Source organism: Triplophysa rosa, linkage group LG14 (assembly GCF_024868665.1).
Source record: "Triplophysa rosa linkage group LG14, Trosa_1v2, whole genome shotgun sequence".
In the NCBI taxonomy this organism is placed as follows: Eukaryota; Metazoa; Chordata; class Actinopteri; order Cypriniformes; family Nemacheilidae; genus Triplophysa; species Triplophysa rosa.
In genome coordinates, this window is record NC_079903.1 from 19537321 (window position 1) to 19551679 (window position 14359).

Consider the following 14359-nt stretch of genomic DNA (forward strand, 5'->3'; position numbering starts at 1 on the left):
TGAATTATGAGGTCGGTGTCAGATTAACCTTTAACACTTTACTGTAGAAATCTAAAAATAGTATTCAGAGTAAAGGATAAGTCCATGATAAATCCATTACTGCATAAAATTGTGAAAAATAATGTTGTACACTTACCCCAAATAAATTACTTACATAGTTTATGTAAACTTAACCTAATATTACAGGTTAAAATTTGGCAACCTATGGAAGGGTCAAACTGGAGGTCCCAAATAAAATAAATAAAAAATAAATAAAAATCTACAGAATTCTTCAGAACATTATAATATTACAAAACTGTTGTACATATAAGTGTTCACATTTCTTTCTGAGTGTTTATATCATATTTCTTGCTACATATACATTCAAAATGACTCTTAGCCAATTTTTAAGTTTTGAAACAATACGTTGTCTTTTACACTTTAATCTAACACATTTAAACGTTATCTTACAACATTATATATTAAAAAAAAAACAAATGTATTTTGGGAGTCCTTGCCATCATAGTTTGAACATCCCTGTCCTAACCCAGTAAATTGTTACGCCAATAAAGCTGAGAGTTTAGATTCTGGGAGAATTGTGTAGATGTGACAAGGTGAGCGAGTGGTTGTGAAAATGATTTGACACTCAGTGATGATGAGAAAAGACCATGAGAAGGAGTTTGGAGGACAGAAGCAAAAAAAATGTAAACGCCTTTTATTTATGAATTCAGAAGAAAAGCAGTCCACTGGAGGATAGATGCGGAGGGAGATGAAAATGAAAGCTGGGAGGGGGTTGGGTCTCTTCCAGCAGGTTGTTTTCGCTCCACTGGTCCTGATGCTGGTTTTACACTTTGACCGCGTGTGATTCTTTCAGCAGGGATGGAAGAAAGCACAAAACGAACCTCATAAAAATAAGGTTTATTGACATGAAAAATCTTACACCATCGGTCTTAAAGTTGGATGAAATAAATTCAGACCATGTCACCATAATACTGTACATTATTTTCAGGGCCATTTTAGGTCCCGTCCTCTTGAGTCTGAACACAATCAGTATCTTGTTCCTTTTGCTCAATATGAAAAAAATCAAATAAAAACAATCACCATTCATGCACATTCAGTTGGCGGTATGAAATATCACAAGTGTTTGGAGCTGTAACAGTTTGACCCGCATTGATGTGATTCATTACTAAGTTAGTTTTACAAACGTAAGTACATCTGTTCATGTTGAACATCACAGCAGCATCACTAACATGAGAGAAGTTACCCAAGTACTAAGATACACTAAGACACACCTGTTTGGTTGAATTACTAAGATTGGCTTTTAGTCAAATACTTTGACTTTCTCAACTTGCACAGTGTATTTTGCATTCTTTGTGGGGATACATACTGGAATCAAATCTGTAAAAACAACAACTCAAAGACAATTATTTTGCATAAAGCTTTTCACGTAAACTCGATTTCTGTATTTGTTGTGGAATCAACATCCTCAGTCTTTGTATTATAATAAAACGATCATCCAAATATCGTACAAATAAAGTGTTTACTGCATATCCAAAAATGATGCTGGGAAAACTACAACAAATAGATTCGATTAAAAATAATCGCTAAAAATAACAAATACATACATTAATATAAAATCTCTCTCTCAGCACAACACATTATGCTCATACCACCAAAGGGAATACCCGCTGTACGGTTGCCGGATAAAATCTCTTCATAAATGTTAAAGTTCAACAAGAAGACAAAGAGATGATTAAACAAGCGTTTGTCATAAACACAAAGAATATTCATCATTAGTCATCAAAGAAGCGAGCGCGTGATCTCGCCACAGTAAGACGGATGAGAAGTCTCTTTACTAAGATTATCTACTCTCATTGTGATTACTAAAATCAGGTTACCCATAAAAGATACCGCTAGAAAATACTCAAAGAGAACACGTATGAAATATGTGAACGCAATGATTAAAGTGACCGATGACGTGTATTAAATGAATAGAGACATATGGAGTCATTCACTGTCCTCAATTACTAAGATAACACAGCTGTAAACAGAACACGTGTGCCGCCGTTATCTTCATTGTGCGTTTGTGTTTAGAAGATACAACACACCTCACAAGAGAGTCACAGATAAAACCGTTTCTAATTCTCACAACACCCAGAACACTCCATTATGTGTTTGGGGCAAATTTACTAAGCAAAATGTGACCACTTATTTTGTAATATAAGCTTATCAATGCAAGCCATGCTAGCTGTTATAAAAAATAAACAATGTTTTCTAGCCAACAATTACATTTTATAGATAGCAAAATTCTTTATGGTCCAACGCATTGGAAAATAAGGCTAAAGGATTGTAATATACTCAATAAACGTCCTTGATGAGTCCCATCGATGAAGCATTATTACTACAATCAGTACTGAAGCTCCTCTTGTAAATGGGCCACAAACCAGTTTACATCGACTTCTACAACATATTGCCAAAATGTCTCTACGCTACTGTTGTTCATCATTTGAAGTACCTAAAACTTGAGGCTTAAATTCGAAAAGGAAGTGGAAGATCGGTTTATATGAAAGTAAACCTTGCGTTTTTTGGCAGATTCTATGATTTGAAATATTTGAGGCTTATAAAGCTCACAGTTTAGAGTTCAAACACACACACACACACACACACACACACAGTTACACGTCTACTGATTAAAGATAAATACATCTTTAATGAGTAAAACTAAAGACGTAACAAATTACAATAAAATAAAGTTGTTGTTTTTTTGAGGTGGAGAATCATTTTGATAAAGAAACGATTTTACCTGTACAGACATATAATGAAGCTCAAAAAAATCATTTTTTCATATCTTTGTGTGAATGTCATGAATAATTTATTACTCAGTAAGGCATCAACATTATTTAAAAATGTATAGTGTTCTGTATGTATAGTATATACATTCATATGAAATGCTATATCAATGTGAAATACATCATTTAAGTAATTGTCAATTGAAGCGCTTACTTCTTAAAATTCTTTAAGTTTGTGTAACTTAAGTTTAGCTGATGGTTTCGTGACGTAGTTCAAATTTTCTTGAACCATCTATGAATGATCATGTGTCAGAATGAATCGTTCAAAGCTACTTTACACTTGTTTATGATGCTTCATGTAAAACGAATAGGATTGAATAGGATTAATTTAAGAAACTTAAGTAGTCTATCTCTTACATTAAATATAAACGCCAATGTGATAATCTGTGATAACCATTTTAACCCCGCTAATGGATTAAATGATAAACCCATGCATCCATCACTTCAGTCATTTAGGTCTAATAATGCTTATATAATAAGTTACTGCAAGTCAATTTTATGCTGCAACACACACATGTGCAGATGTGTTCTGCTGGTGCACATTCAGAGTGTATTCTTGAGCATTTTGGCATACTGTATTCCCACAGGGATGCACCTATAGACCTCTTAGAGAAATGTAGCGGGAAGTTTATACAAAGACAGTGTTGAAGTGCAGCCTTCGTTTTGCATTTGCATAGCAATAGGCGAGTTTCACAGGAACATTGTTGCAGTGTTTTAGGGGGAACGTCTGGATAACCTTTGCTGCAAACCCAAGGGAGCCCTAGTTTTATAGTTTATATTGAATCGGTTGCATAGCACAAGGGGAGTCTCTAGTGTACATACAATGCCAAAAGAGTTCAAAGATATTGGAGTGCTGGGACGGAATGAGTTTATGGTGCTGAACGGTCACAAATCTGTGAGCATTTGGTGAGTGTTTTTTTTTATGTTGTTATACAGTTAGGTGAGCACTTGTGAAACTGCGATTTCTCTGGAGAACCCTTAGCTGAGCGTTTATGGATGGATGGAACCCTAGGTGAGAAAGTGCGATACCTCTGATGTTCTGCACAGTTTGGGTTTATTTTTATATCTTTCCTCCTGGTAATGACTTATTGCACTTTTCTGAATCATTAGCATGCATTCACTCATGTGACTGTAATACTCGTGAGACGTAATTAAATTCTTCTAACACGGAGGATTATAATTGTATGGATTTCCAACAAATGAGGTATTTTTTTTGCAAAGAGTGATATCTACAGCGAGCAGTAAAAAAACATTTTCAAAACATCGTGGACTAAATTTGAAAACGTTTGCAGCATTCTCGCTTCAAAATCTGTGTTTTTAAACGTAAAACGCATCGTGGATGAGTTATATTGTGTTCGCCTTAGGCTGGTCATTGTTGTTGTTACCAGGCGACTGTCTGTTGCTGCGCTCGGTCCCGCCCCTCGACGTCTCCTGCAGGAAGAGGCGTGGCTTACAGAGCGACAGGAGTATTCTGCGGTATTCCCTACGGAAGTTCTGATTGAGCAGTCCGTACACTACGGCGTTCAGGCAGGAGTTGAAGTACGCCATAAAATAACTCACCACAAACAGCCAATCGGGGATCATGGGCGCAACACGGGGCGGGTCCACCGCTACAGCCAGGCCAATCAGATTCAAGGGCGCCCAGCAGACGGCGAACAGCACAAAGACGACGAACATGGTAAGGAAGTGGCGCAGCTCGTTTGGACGCAGCCGTGGCCTGGCGTCGCTGGTGACCCGCCTCCTCACGCGCAGCACCAGCACCCAAATCCTCAGGTAGCAGAAGATAACCACACCGATGGGAAGCAGGAAATGCACGGTCACCACGGCGATGGTGTAACTTGCGCTCGTCGTCTGACTAAACGTGCACGAATAAACCCGGGGGTCATACGTCAATGAGCCCAGCGCCAGGTTCGGGAGGATGGCTAGGGCGGTGCAGACCCACACCAGCATCAGCAGCGCCAGGGTTCCCACGCGTCCATAGAATCTCTCGTACGTGTTCGTCTGACAGATGAAGCAGTAGCGGTTGATGGCGATGGCGGTGATGTTGAAGATGGAACCGATGACACTCGCACCCATCAGGAAACCGCTCACCTTGCATTCCATCTCATCCGGCAACCAGCCCGCATGCAGCATGGCATGCAAAACCAGAGGGTACGGATAGCAAACCACAAGGAGGTCGGCGAAAGCCAAGCTCACTACGAATGCATTACCTGCAGGACACAGAGAGAAAAGAAAGTCAAATACAATGTGCCAGGAGAGTAAAATAAAACTTATTTGGTGTGTGCGCAACACGTTTTTGAAGTAGGAACGCTACTTTGTTGAACTTGGAATTACAAACTGAAAGTCAGAATTTTTGACAGGTCCAATGTCATCCGCTTGACAAACACCTACTGTAAAAGCAAACAAAATGCGGGGATCACAATGTGATAGTACCACGGTATTCTAAACCAGGGGCCAGGACTGGGACACAAATTCAGGCCGGGAAATCCCACACTCATCCGGGCCACAAACCACAACTAGAAACCATGAACCTATTTTTTATTAAATGTAGAATGCTTTGTAATCATCACACAATACGCCATCAATTAATTAGACCGACAGTGTGTTTATATAAATACAGTAAATACATGTAAATAAATACAGTTTGGCTTGAGAAAGTTTCAACATTTAAAATTGATCATGTGGCCAAAATCACAAAAGCACATTTAAATGATTTATACTACAAGTCCAGCTTACACTGAAGATTCATTCTATCCTTAAGTTTTATAATAAAACAACAAATACACATTGCATGCTTAAATTGTGTGTGTGAAGAGAAACATTGCATCGTGCTGTCAATAATCTCTCCTGCACTGCTTTATGACTGTTTTCCCTTTAAATGTTATTGACGTTAGAAACGTGAATGTCACTTTGTTGACGGTCCCTAAAATCACAAATATCGAATGTTCTACGTCAAGCCAACTTTGTCAGTCTTTTATATGGCGTGTTTTTTGACTGACAAATGTCAAGTGCGCGATATTGTAGCGCGAAATTACGTCAATATTGATGTGTCAGAGCACGAACCTCTACGCACACACGCGGAATTCTTTTGCTCACGCGCAAAACTGGGCGCGCGCCCTTAGATGCTCTCCGCTCGCACGCGGAAGATGCTTTCCTCTTACATGGATTTCTTTTGCTCTTGCACAAAATTGCCGTCCAGTTTAGAGCGAGAGCAAAAGAAATCCGCCTGTTTACCTCTTGCAACATTATCTATAGAATTTACAATATTCAAAGTTAAACTTATACATTTGTCTGCCTGAATAAGTTAAACAGTGAAACCTTTAACTTATTATTAAAAAAGGAAAACTAAACCCTAAAACAGAGCTTCCTAAAGTAGTAAAAGCACAAAATGGAAGAAAAAAACCTAGCTGCTCAACCAATAGCATTAAACAGTCATATCTTTAGAAAAATCGCCATAATGCTACAATATTACATTTTTGTTTCGCAATATAACCCTGAATACTGTTTATGTTTGAATTCTATATAGAATCATGTGCTGTTTATCTGCATTTAAAATGGATTCTAAAAGTCATTTTTAAACAGTGTCTACTAGAATGGAGAACACGTCACGCAAGGCAGATAAATAATAAAGCAAGAAAGAACTGAACTGTAGTTGACATTGCGTGTTTGTAAGAGTGTAAGAGTGTATAAAGACATGGGGTTTACAGCAAGTTCAGATCCATTAGACTGAATGTTGTGCTCCTGACACTGAAGTTCATCTCTACAGCGGATACGATTGCGTGTTTGTGGCAGGTTGTACCAGTCGCGTGCTGTGTGTGTTTGTGTTTTGTTGTAAGGTGAGATTGTGTTCTCTTCAGATCAGGTTGTATTACCATTTACCGACCGTATACCGCCGAGTTTAGCCAAAGGTGAGCACACAGACACACATTTCTTGGCCTAATGTGTTACAGATGTCAAATAGGTTTGTAATGGATCCATACATTGAGAATTGATCATTTAAGATGAATATTCCATTATAGGCCCTACCTCATCCACATGACTTGCTCTATCATCCACCTATTCACATTTTGTCTTTTTCTTCTGGATTGGTCAATGTCTGCTCTCACTAGCTCTGTCGATATCTCCAGCCGTATCAATATTCTTCTCTTTTCCTCTCGCTTGCACCTCAATTCACCTCGCCTCTTTTTTACTCTTTTCTCGCTAGAAGATTAAAAGGAAAGAAACAAGTATATCCAGAGCTGGGCTTTAAAATGTTTCAATTAGATTGTCGAAAGCCCTTTTAACAGAGAAATTAGGTGTTATCTATTGATCAGAAGCCAGCCCAGAATATATCTATCTCTGAACACACACACACACACACACACACACACACACACACACACACACACACACACACACACACACACACACACACACACACACACACACACACACACACACACACACACACACACACACAGAGAGTTCAGTCTAACAGCAACTTTGTGTTTGGAAATGAATGTTAACAATGTCGTTTTTTGTCACTGAAATATGTGCATTATTTCCGACATATCATGTTTATCACAACAACATGTAAATAAACGTGAGATTGTATTACATTATAGTTATTCACTTTATAAATCATCAGACACTGAGTGCAAAATGTGTTTCCTCCTATGGTTTAAAAACCGATGGGGGTGGAGGCATCCCGGGAGATGACAAAGCAAAGAAACAAATAAAAATCAGCTTCGGTAGAGAAACACTCATTAGCCCTCATCGCTGGCACATGCTGATGTGAGGGATGAGGATTCAGGAGCTTGTGCCATGCAGGTACGCAGACGCTTCCTGCAAGATTCCAGGCTTTGACATTTGCAACAACATGTTGTTTGACAATCACTGCACACACACATCCATTGACTCTCAGTTTAGCATTTAGTTTGTTTCTTTAGACTATTGTATATATCACTTCTCGTATGGGAAATCATAGATTTGACATTTTGTCCTTCAGACAAAACTAGAGATGCACTGATAATCGGTATTGGTCAAAAACGCTATTATTCACACCATTGGCCGATAGTTTAAAGACCGACAATGATCAGGGCTGATGTATCCTGTCAATCAAAAGAGGACAGGAAAATGCAATGAATTTGTGCTCTATATGTAGAAAATGTTATGAAACCTCACCAGTTTCATTATATGAATTAATAACATTCAGAAAGTTCGGAAATATGAATTTAATCTTAAGTATTGGCACATATCACTCGGAATAATCAGCTTGGTATCGGTGGAGAAATTTAGTACCAGTGCATCTCTAGACAAAACAAATGACAAATGAGATCTAATTAATGTTTCCGTTGTTTATTTTGGACACAATGGGTGAAAAAATGCAATGACACTCAGAATCAAATAACTGCACGGTTAAAAAAATATTCAGCTGCCTCAATTCAAGTTGAATTGACTCATGAAGCTAATTTTATTTCAATTCAAATTTTAATGAAGCTGTTTAACTGAAGTTTTTAAGTTGTTTTTTTACAGTGTGACCCTTAATTGAGCTGTACAATATAATGGGCTTATCACTAATATTATCCACATTTATTTCTATACATCTAGGGGCGGTTTCCCCGAGAGGAATTAGCTTAAGCCAGGATAGGCCTTAATTAAATTAGGATATTTTAAAGTTTTTTCAAAAACATTACAGTGTGCATCTTGAGAGAATACAATTGCATTGATATATTTTAAGACAAGTTGTTTTCGATCAGGACATGTCTAACATTTAAGTTAGTCTTTGACTCGGCTTAATCCCTGTCCGCAAAACCGTCCCATAAACTATTGTTATAATTTGTGTGCATTTTCATTTCTCCTACAGAAATGTCTTTTACAAGTAACCGAAGACAAAGTAAACACTTAAATGAGACATAACTGCCAACTTAAAAAGGGAAAAAAAGCTATATATATTTTTTTGACATAGGGTTTTAATGTACAAGAACAGAACTTAACTTCAGGACTTAAGACTTCTTGTTTTTTTATTTGTGCAAAAAACTTTGTATTATAAATGAACCTTAAAGAAAAATAATAAAATAATATAATGGAAGCATGTCATAGTCCCAAATCTCCTGAGTTATGAAAGAACCCCCAGGCACAGTTTTCTTACAAGTCTTTCAACTCTCTCTTACACATACACGCCTTTAATTAACAATAGCATAAAAAAGAAACATGCTATACACACACACCACTCATTAATGACAGCGAGGAACGCTTGTGCTTAGTCAACATGAGTGCTAATTAAATCTCTAATGACCCAAGACTAACAAGGTCTTCACTAACTCAATCACTCTTTCCTATAAACACCCTATAGGGTATAGTGCTCTAGCACGCTAGCTAGTCTTACAGTGTGTGTTTAAAATAAATGAATGCGAGTCTAAAGTGGCCTGTGTTGTAGCTGCTCTGCGGATGAAAATCCCCTGAGACTTGTAATCTCACTTGGCACCAATAACACTGTATCTGAGGAAATTTTAGTGTGTGTGAAAGCGGATGTGTGTGTATAAAGAATCAGCTTTGTGGGATAATTACTCGAGGCTTGCATTAGACGCTCACACACAGTCACACACGCATGCAGAAAGCGCATATTTTATCTCTGTCAGCTATGGGTCGCATTACAGTGTGCGTCGCTGACGTGGCCGGTCTTCGTTGACACTGATGCCAGTTTGGAATGACCTTTACCACTCTGACTCCTGTGGTTTTTGAACCCACCCATTACTTTTATAACTCCTGACCTCTGACCTCTTCATCTGACGTTTGTCCATGTAAACGAGAAAACATCCAGAATACAATTCTAAGCCTGAAAACTGAAATTGCACACATGAATTGTGTCAGGCCTCCTTTCGACGCAAAGAAATTTAAGAAGTAACATGCATGTGAGCTTAAAGGGACAGTTCTCCCAAAAACGAAAATGCTGTCCTCATTTACTCACCTCACATTGTTCCAAACCTGTATAAATGTGTTTGTTCTGATGAACACAAAGTAAGATATTTGTAAGAATGTCAGTAACCAAACAGATCTTGGCCACCATTGACTCCCATAGTATTTATTTTCTTTACTATGACAGTAAATGGAGGATGAGATCTGTTTGGTTACTGACATTCTTAAAAATATCTTACTTTGTGTTCATCAGAACAAAGACATTTATACAGGTTTGGAACAACGTGAGGTGAGTACTTTGTAAATGAGGACAGCATTTTCGTTTTTGGGTGAACTATCCCTTTAAAACAGACAAAAGTCCTGGTGTTTGGTTGATACCATGCATGAAGAATTAAAATGCTTCCATTTTTTTCTATGAACGTCATAATTGGGATCAATGGTAATGAGATCAAAGTTGAAATTGTTTGAAGTTACCACGCAATGTGGTAACGCTGTAGCTTTGCAATGCACTGGGGAATTGTGACACAAATCATGTGAGACGGCCCTTACAACACAATTATGAGAAAAAAACACATTTGTTTGTGATGGAGAACTGGAGTAGTCCTGTCATCTCATTTGCATACACCTCACCGAGAGCCAATAGGATTAAATTATATCCAGAAACAAGACCAGCACAACATATAAAACCTTTAAGAAACCTTTAAGACAACACTTTCGATGTCGTTTACATATACTTAATCCAAATTTTATCCATAAATTCACTCACATTTACCGTATTTGTAAGTTAGACAAAATATATCTTTTGATGTGAATAAAGGTTTGCAAGATTTTTTTGCATTATGAGCGCTGCGAGAATGATTAATTATGCCCAACGCCCTAACACGCACTCCCTCGCTGAATTTCAGACCCTGCTATTTGCTCCCTTGGTTAATCTAGTCACAGCTCAAGCCAGGCATACAAAAGAACCGAAATGTCATCACATCAGTACACTCCAATACTCGTGTGTTTCCTTAATGAAAATTAATCACCACCGGTCAAAGTGAAGGTGCAGTCAAGTGTGACAGACGCGTACACACGACGCTTCTCACATGCCCTTTGAGCATCTATGTGTGTTTACAGAACACAAGCAAGCTCATCACTCTGTTTAATAAGATGCTGAATGTCACCCTGTGGTACACAAATGAAAGCACAAAACAAGAGGTCACAGATCAAATCCAAACCTTTCCATCATGTTGCTATCAGTGTTTCTTTCTTTGTTATAAATGAAAGTTGGAGTGCAGGGTTCTGATGGCAAATGGGCACAATGGTGCGGTTGCCATGGCTTAGTTAAAACAGTTATGGGATGACGCCACCTGCACATTTCAAGATGTCAAAAAATCACATAAGAAACGCTCCCTCTGCTCTCTGTCTTGCTCACATTCTCCGCCACATTACTGATGACCATTACAGAACAGATCCAAAATACCAAACTCTGACCTAATAACACAGCGCTGTCGAATCATTTGACGTCCTGTCTGGAGATATTGCAGTTCAGCTGTTTACCCACTCAGTTGTTTTCCTGTCTTATTCCCATCGACAGCTTTTCCTGTGCTCAACTGAGCAGCGATAAGATGAAATCTAGTCACACTATATCTGTCATTATATGGACTTTCTTGCAGCTAATTTCTGCATTTTGGACACAAATTATATGATGGGGAACAATAGGATAATTTAAAGCACCGCTCATAATCTCCCCTCCTCTCTCTCTCTTTCTGTCTTTTTGTCATTGTACTTTAACTTATTTTTATTATTTCACTGTTTTGTTTCTGCCTTTGGTTTTTTATTCTTCGATTGTCTAAAATGAATCCCAATCATCACAATATAAAGACATCACAAAAGAACAGCTAATCCTAAACAGGGAAATGTTGCCTGAGCATAATAATGAAAAAGTGCAAATGAAAAGTCACAAATTGAAACCATATGGTGCTTTATATTATTGAATGAGGTGATCCAGTAAAATTACTTTTCAGAATTAGCTGGAATTTCTTTGCGTTTTCAATTCATCATGCAAACGCACGCAAGCAAGTGCACGTGACTGAAATAAAAACTGAAACGGTCATTCCAACATGCAGTATGCACACTGTCACTCATTCAAATTGGTTGTTTTCACAAGAAATGTTTATGGTTTTAGCTTAAATGATAGAATTGAGCATCACCTTCAGGAGCAGACAGCGCTCACAAGCTCATATTCTCTCTTTCAAAGGTCTGTAATATATCACTGTCAGTTGGCCTTGAGTGCCCTGTTATTATTCTCAGGCTTTCGGACTCTCTGACTGTCTTTGATATCTGTGAGTGTTACGTAACGTCAAACCATCTTGTGTCTTTTAAACATTATCTCGGCTCTTGCTCTGAATGCTCAGCTGTTTTTAATGAATGAATGTGCTTTTCTTGAACTCTATATAGAAAGACGCCTTAGTGAAACCATTACTCACGCTCAAAAAAATTTAAAGAAGAAAGATTAAGATAAAAAAGATTAAGTGATTAGCGATTTTAAGAAGCTGTTAGAAATTAACTACAGATTAGCGTTCAAATAGCCTTTTGTCATCTGGACAGATGAGTCAAAAATATTTGTAAATCCTTACGTGATCTTTTTTTGCTGTACGAGACAGTCCTTCATGCACAAGCGATACTGCACGTGAATAGACTAGTCGCCATCGGTGTGAATGAAGCACTACTTTATTCTTAAATTTCTCAGTCTGGCACGGGGAGCTTTTCACAGTATTAACGAAACATGAGTCACATGAGCTTAATCCTCAATGTCAACAGTCAAAGAAAAACACTACTGTATCTAGACGCGCGCGTCAGACGATGGTCTTTGGTCGTTTTTATTATCTCGAGCTATAAGCGACGCATGTTCAAAGTACTTTATACCCGTTTTGCTCCATTGCGGTTCGTTTTGTCCAGCTGTTTGAGCGCAAGAACCGTCCCTGTGGGAACAATCACTCCAGCACACACACCCAGAGGTAAAAGAAAAAAACGCATGCACGTGCATCACTTATTTTCAGTTCTCAAAATTGTGAACCGAACAAGCGCGCGCGCGCACTCACCGGCGTTTCTCAGTTTCCTGTTTCTGAGCACCGAGATGATGACCAGCACGTTCCCGAGCACATCCACCACACTCGTGAAGATCAGCACGCTGGCCAGCACCGTAACAACCCATGTTGGCCGCGCGCCCGCCCCGTTACCCCACGCGCGACCCTGCCCGATATCCGTCCGGTTCCTGATGAGGGAGGCATTCTCGGGCATGTCGAATAAACTTCACCCTCCAGCACCAAAGCGCTCGGTATCTCTCTCACGGGGCTTTTTCCATCGTCGTCGTCGTCCTCACGCACGAGCCTACATGTCTAACGTTATTTTCTCAATCAGCTTTTGGAATCTCGGTAGCCGGGTTTGTTTCCTCATAAATGTGCCACGTAAAATACACCTCCTTCTACTCCTGGCTGATGAATAATATGCTAAACTTTGTCGTGAATGTCCCCTCGTTTGTCTTCAAGTCGCGCGCTCATTTAAAAGTCACTCTGGGTGACAGCGCGAGTTGGTCTCGAGCTCCTCATGCGCTCCGGAATTTCCCATTGATCGATAAACTGGAAGAACGCGCGGGCGTGGGTTCACTCCTCCCCCTCCTCAAATTCTTCCTCTTCTTTTGCGTTGACGTCCCGAAGGTTACCGGGTAATCCGAAACACCCCCTAATATATATATCCAGTCAGTCAGACCTATTTATTTATTTATTTAGCGGTGTCGGTGGGAAAGAAATCCGATGTGTGATATCGAATAATGGTCTCCCGTTTCACCCAGATGCCAAAAGAGCGTAAAATCTTAATAAATGGTATTGCCTATCATTTTGTCATTTAGATAAACCTTCAACTATATTCAGGGTCTTAACGTTTCCCCGTAAGAGTTGCCGGTAAAATCCAATTTATAGATGAAGATTTAAATGGCAGCAATTCTGTTTTTTCCCGCCTCAAAGCGATTCCCTCAGCGAGTCCCTCAGGAGCGCTTCCCGCCTGGCGCGCGTGAGCACAGTTTCCGGTCCAATTGTCGGACACCTCAAATTAAACGGTGGACGAGAGACGTCGTTTAACACTCGCTCTGCACCCTCGGTTTCCTCACCGATCCCGAACCCCGTGTGCGCGCGAGAACTCGCCACTCGCGCGCTGGAGACCCCCTCGTGTGTCTGAGTGTGTCTGAAGTGCACTGAGAGCGCGCAGGTGCACGTGAGGGCGTCCTACAAATCACATGGTGTTGTATAAAACATCTCGCAGTTTTCATTTAGTCTTGGGGGTCAGTTAGCTATAGCTTTAAAAAAAAAATTGACTATAGACTAAAGAATTATTAACGAGAAATACGACTTTAAATGTAAATAAAGAACAACTGTGAGTGCCATCATGAGTGAAAAAGGTCTGGAGACAAAACGAACCAAATAGTCACGATCAGGGGCGATTCTAGGTTTTCAATATTAGGGGGGCTCAGCCTCTAATGAGGATATATATAAATATATGTATATATTTATATAAATATAAATAATTAAGAAAGAATATGCAGAAAAGCATAAAGACAAGTTATTGTTATTCAAATGAATATCATATTAATCGGT

The 14359-nt window shown here is 39.1% G+C and overlaps 1 protein-coding gene across 1 annotated transcript; it reads right to left on the reverse strand.

Annotated features, from left to right (window-relative positions):
* Window positions 1–398: 398 nt before the first annotated feature.
* On the reverse strand, window positions 399–13906 carry mtnr1ba (melatonin receptor type 1Ba). Its single transcript, XM_057351930.1, has 2 exons — window positions 12812–13906; window positions 399–5038 (listed from the first exon to the last, which is right to left on the reverse strand). Exons 1-2 carry the CDS (start codon window positions 13008–13010, stop codon window positions 4173–4175), a joined length of 1065 nt encoding a protein of 354 aa, XP_057207913.1. The 5' UTR covers window positions 13011–13906; the 3' UTR covers window positions 399–4172.
* Window positions 13907–14359: the final 453 nt, after the last annotated feature.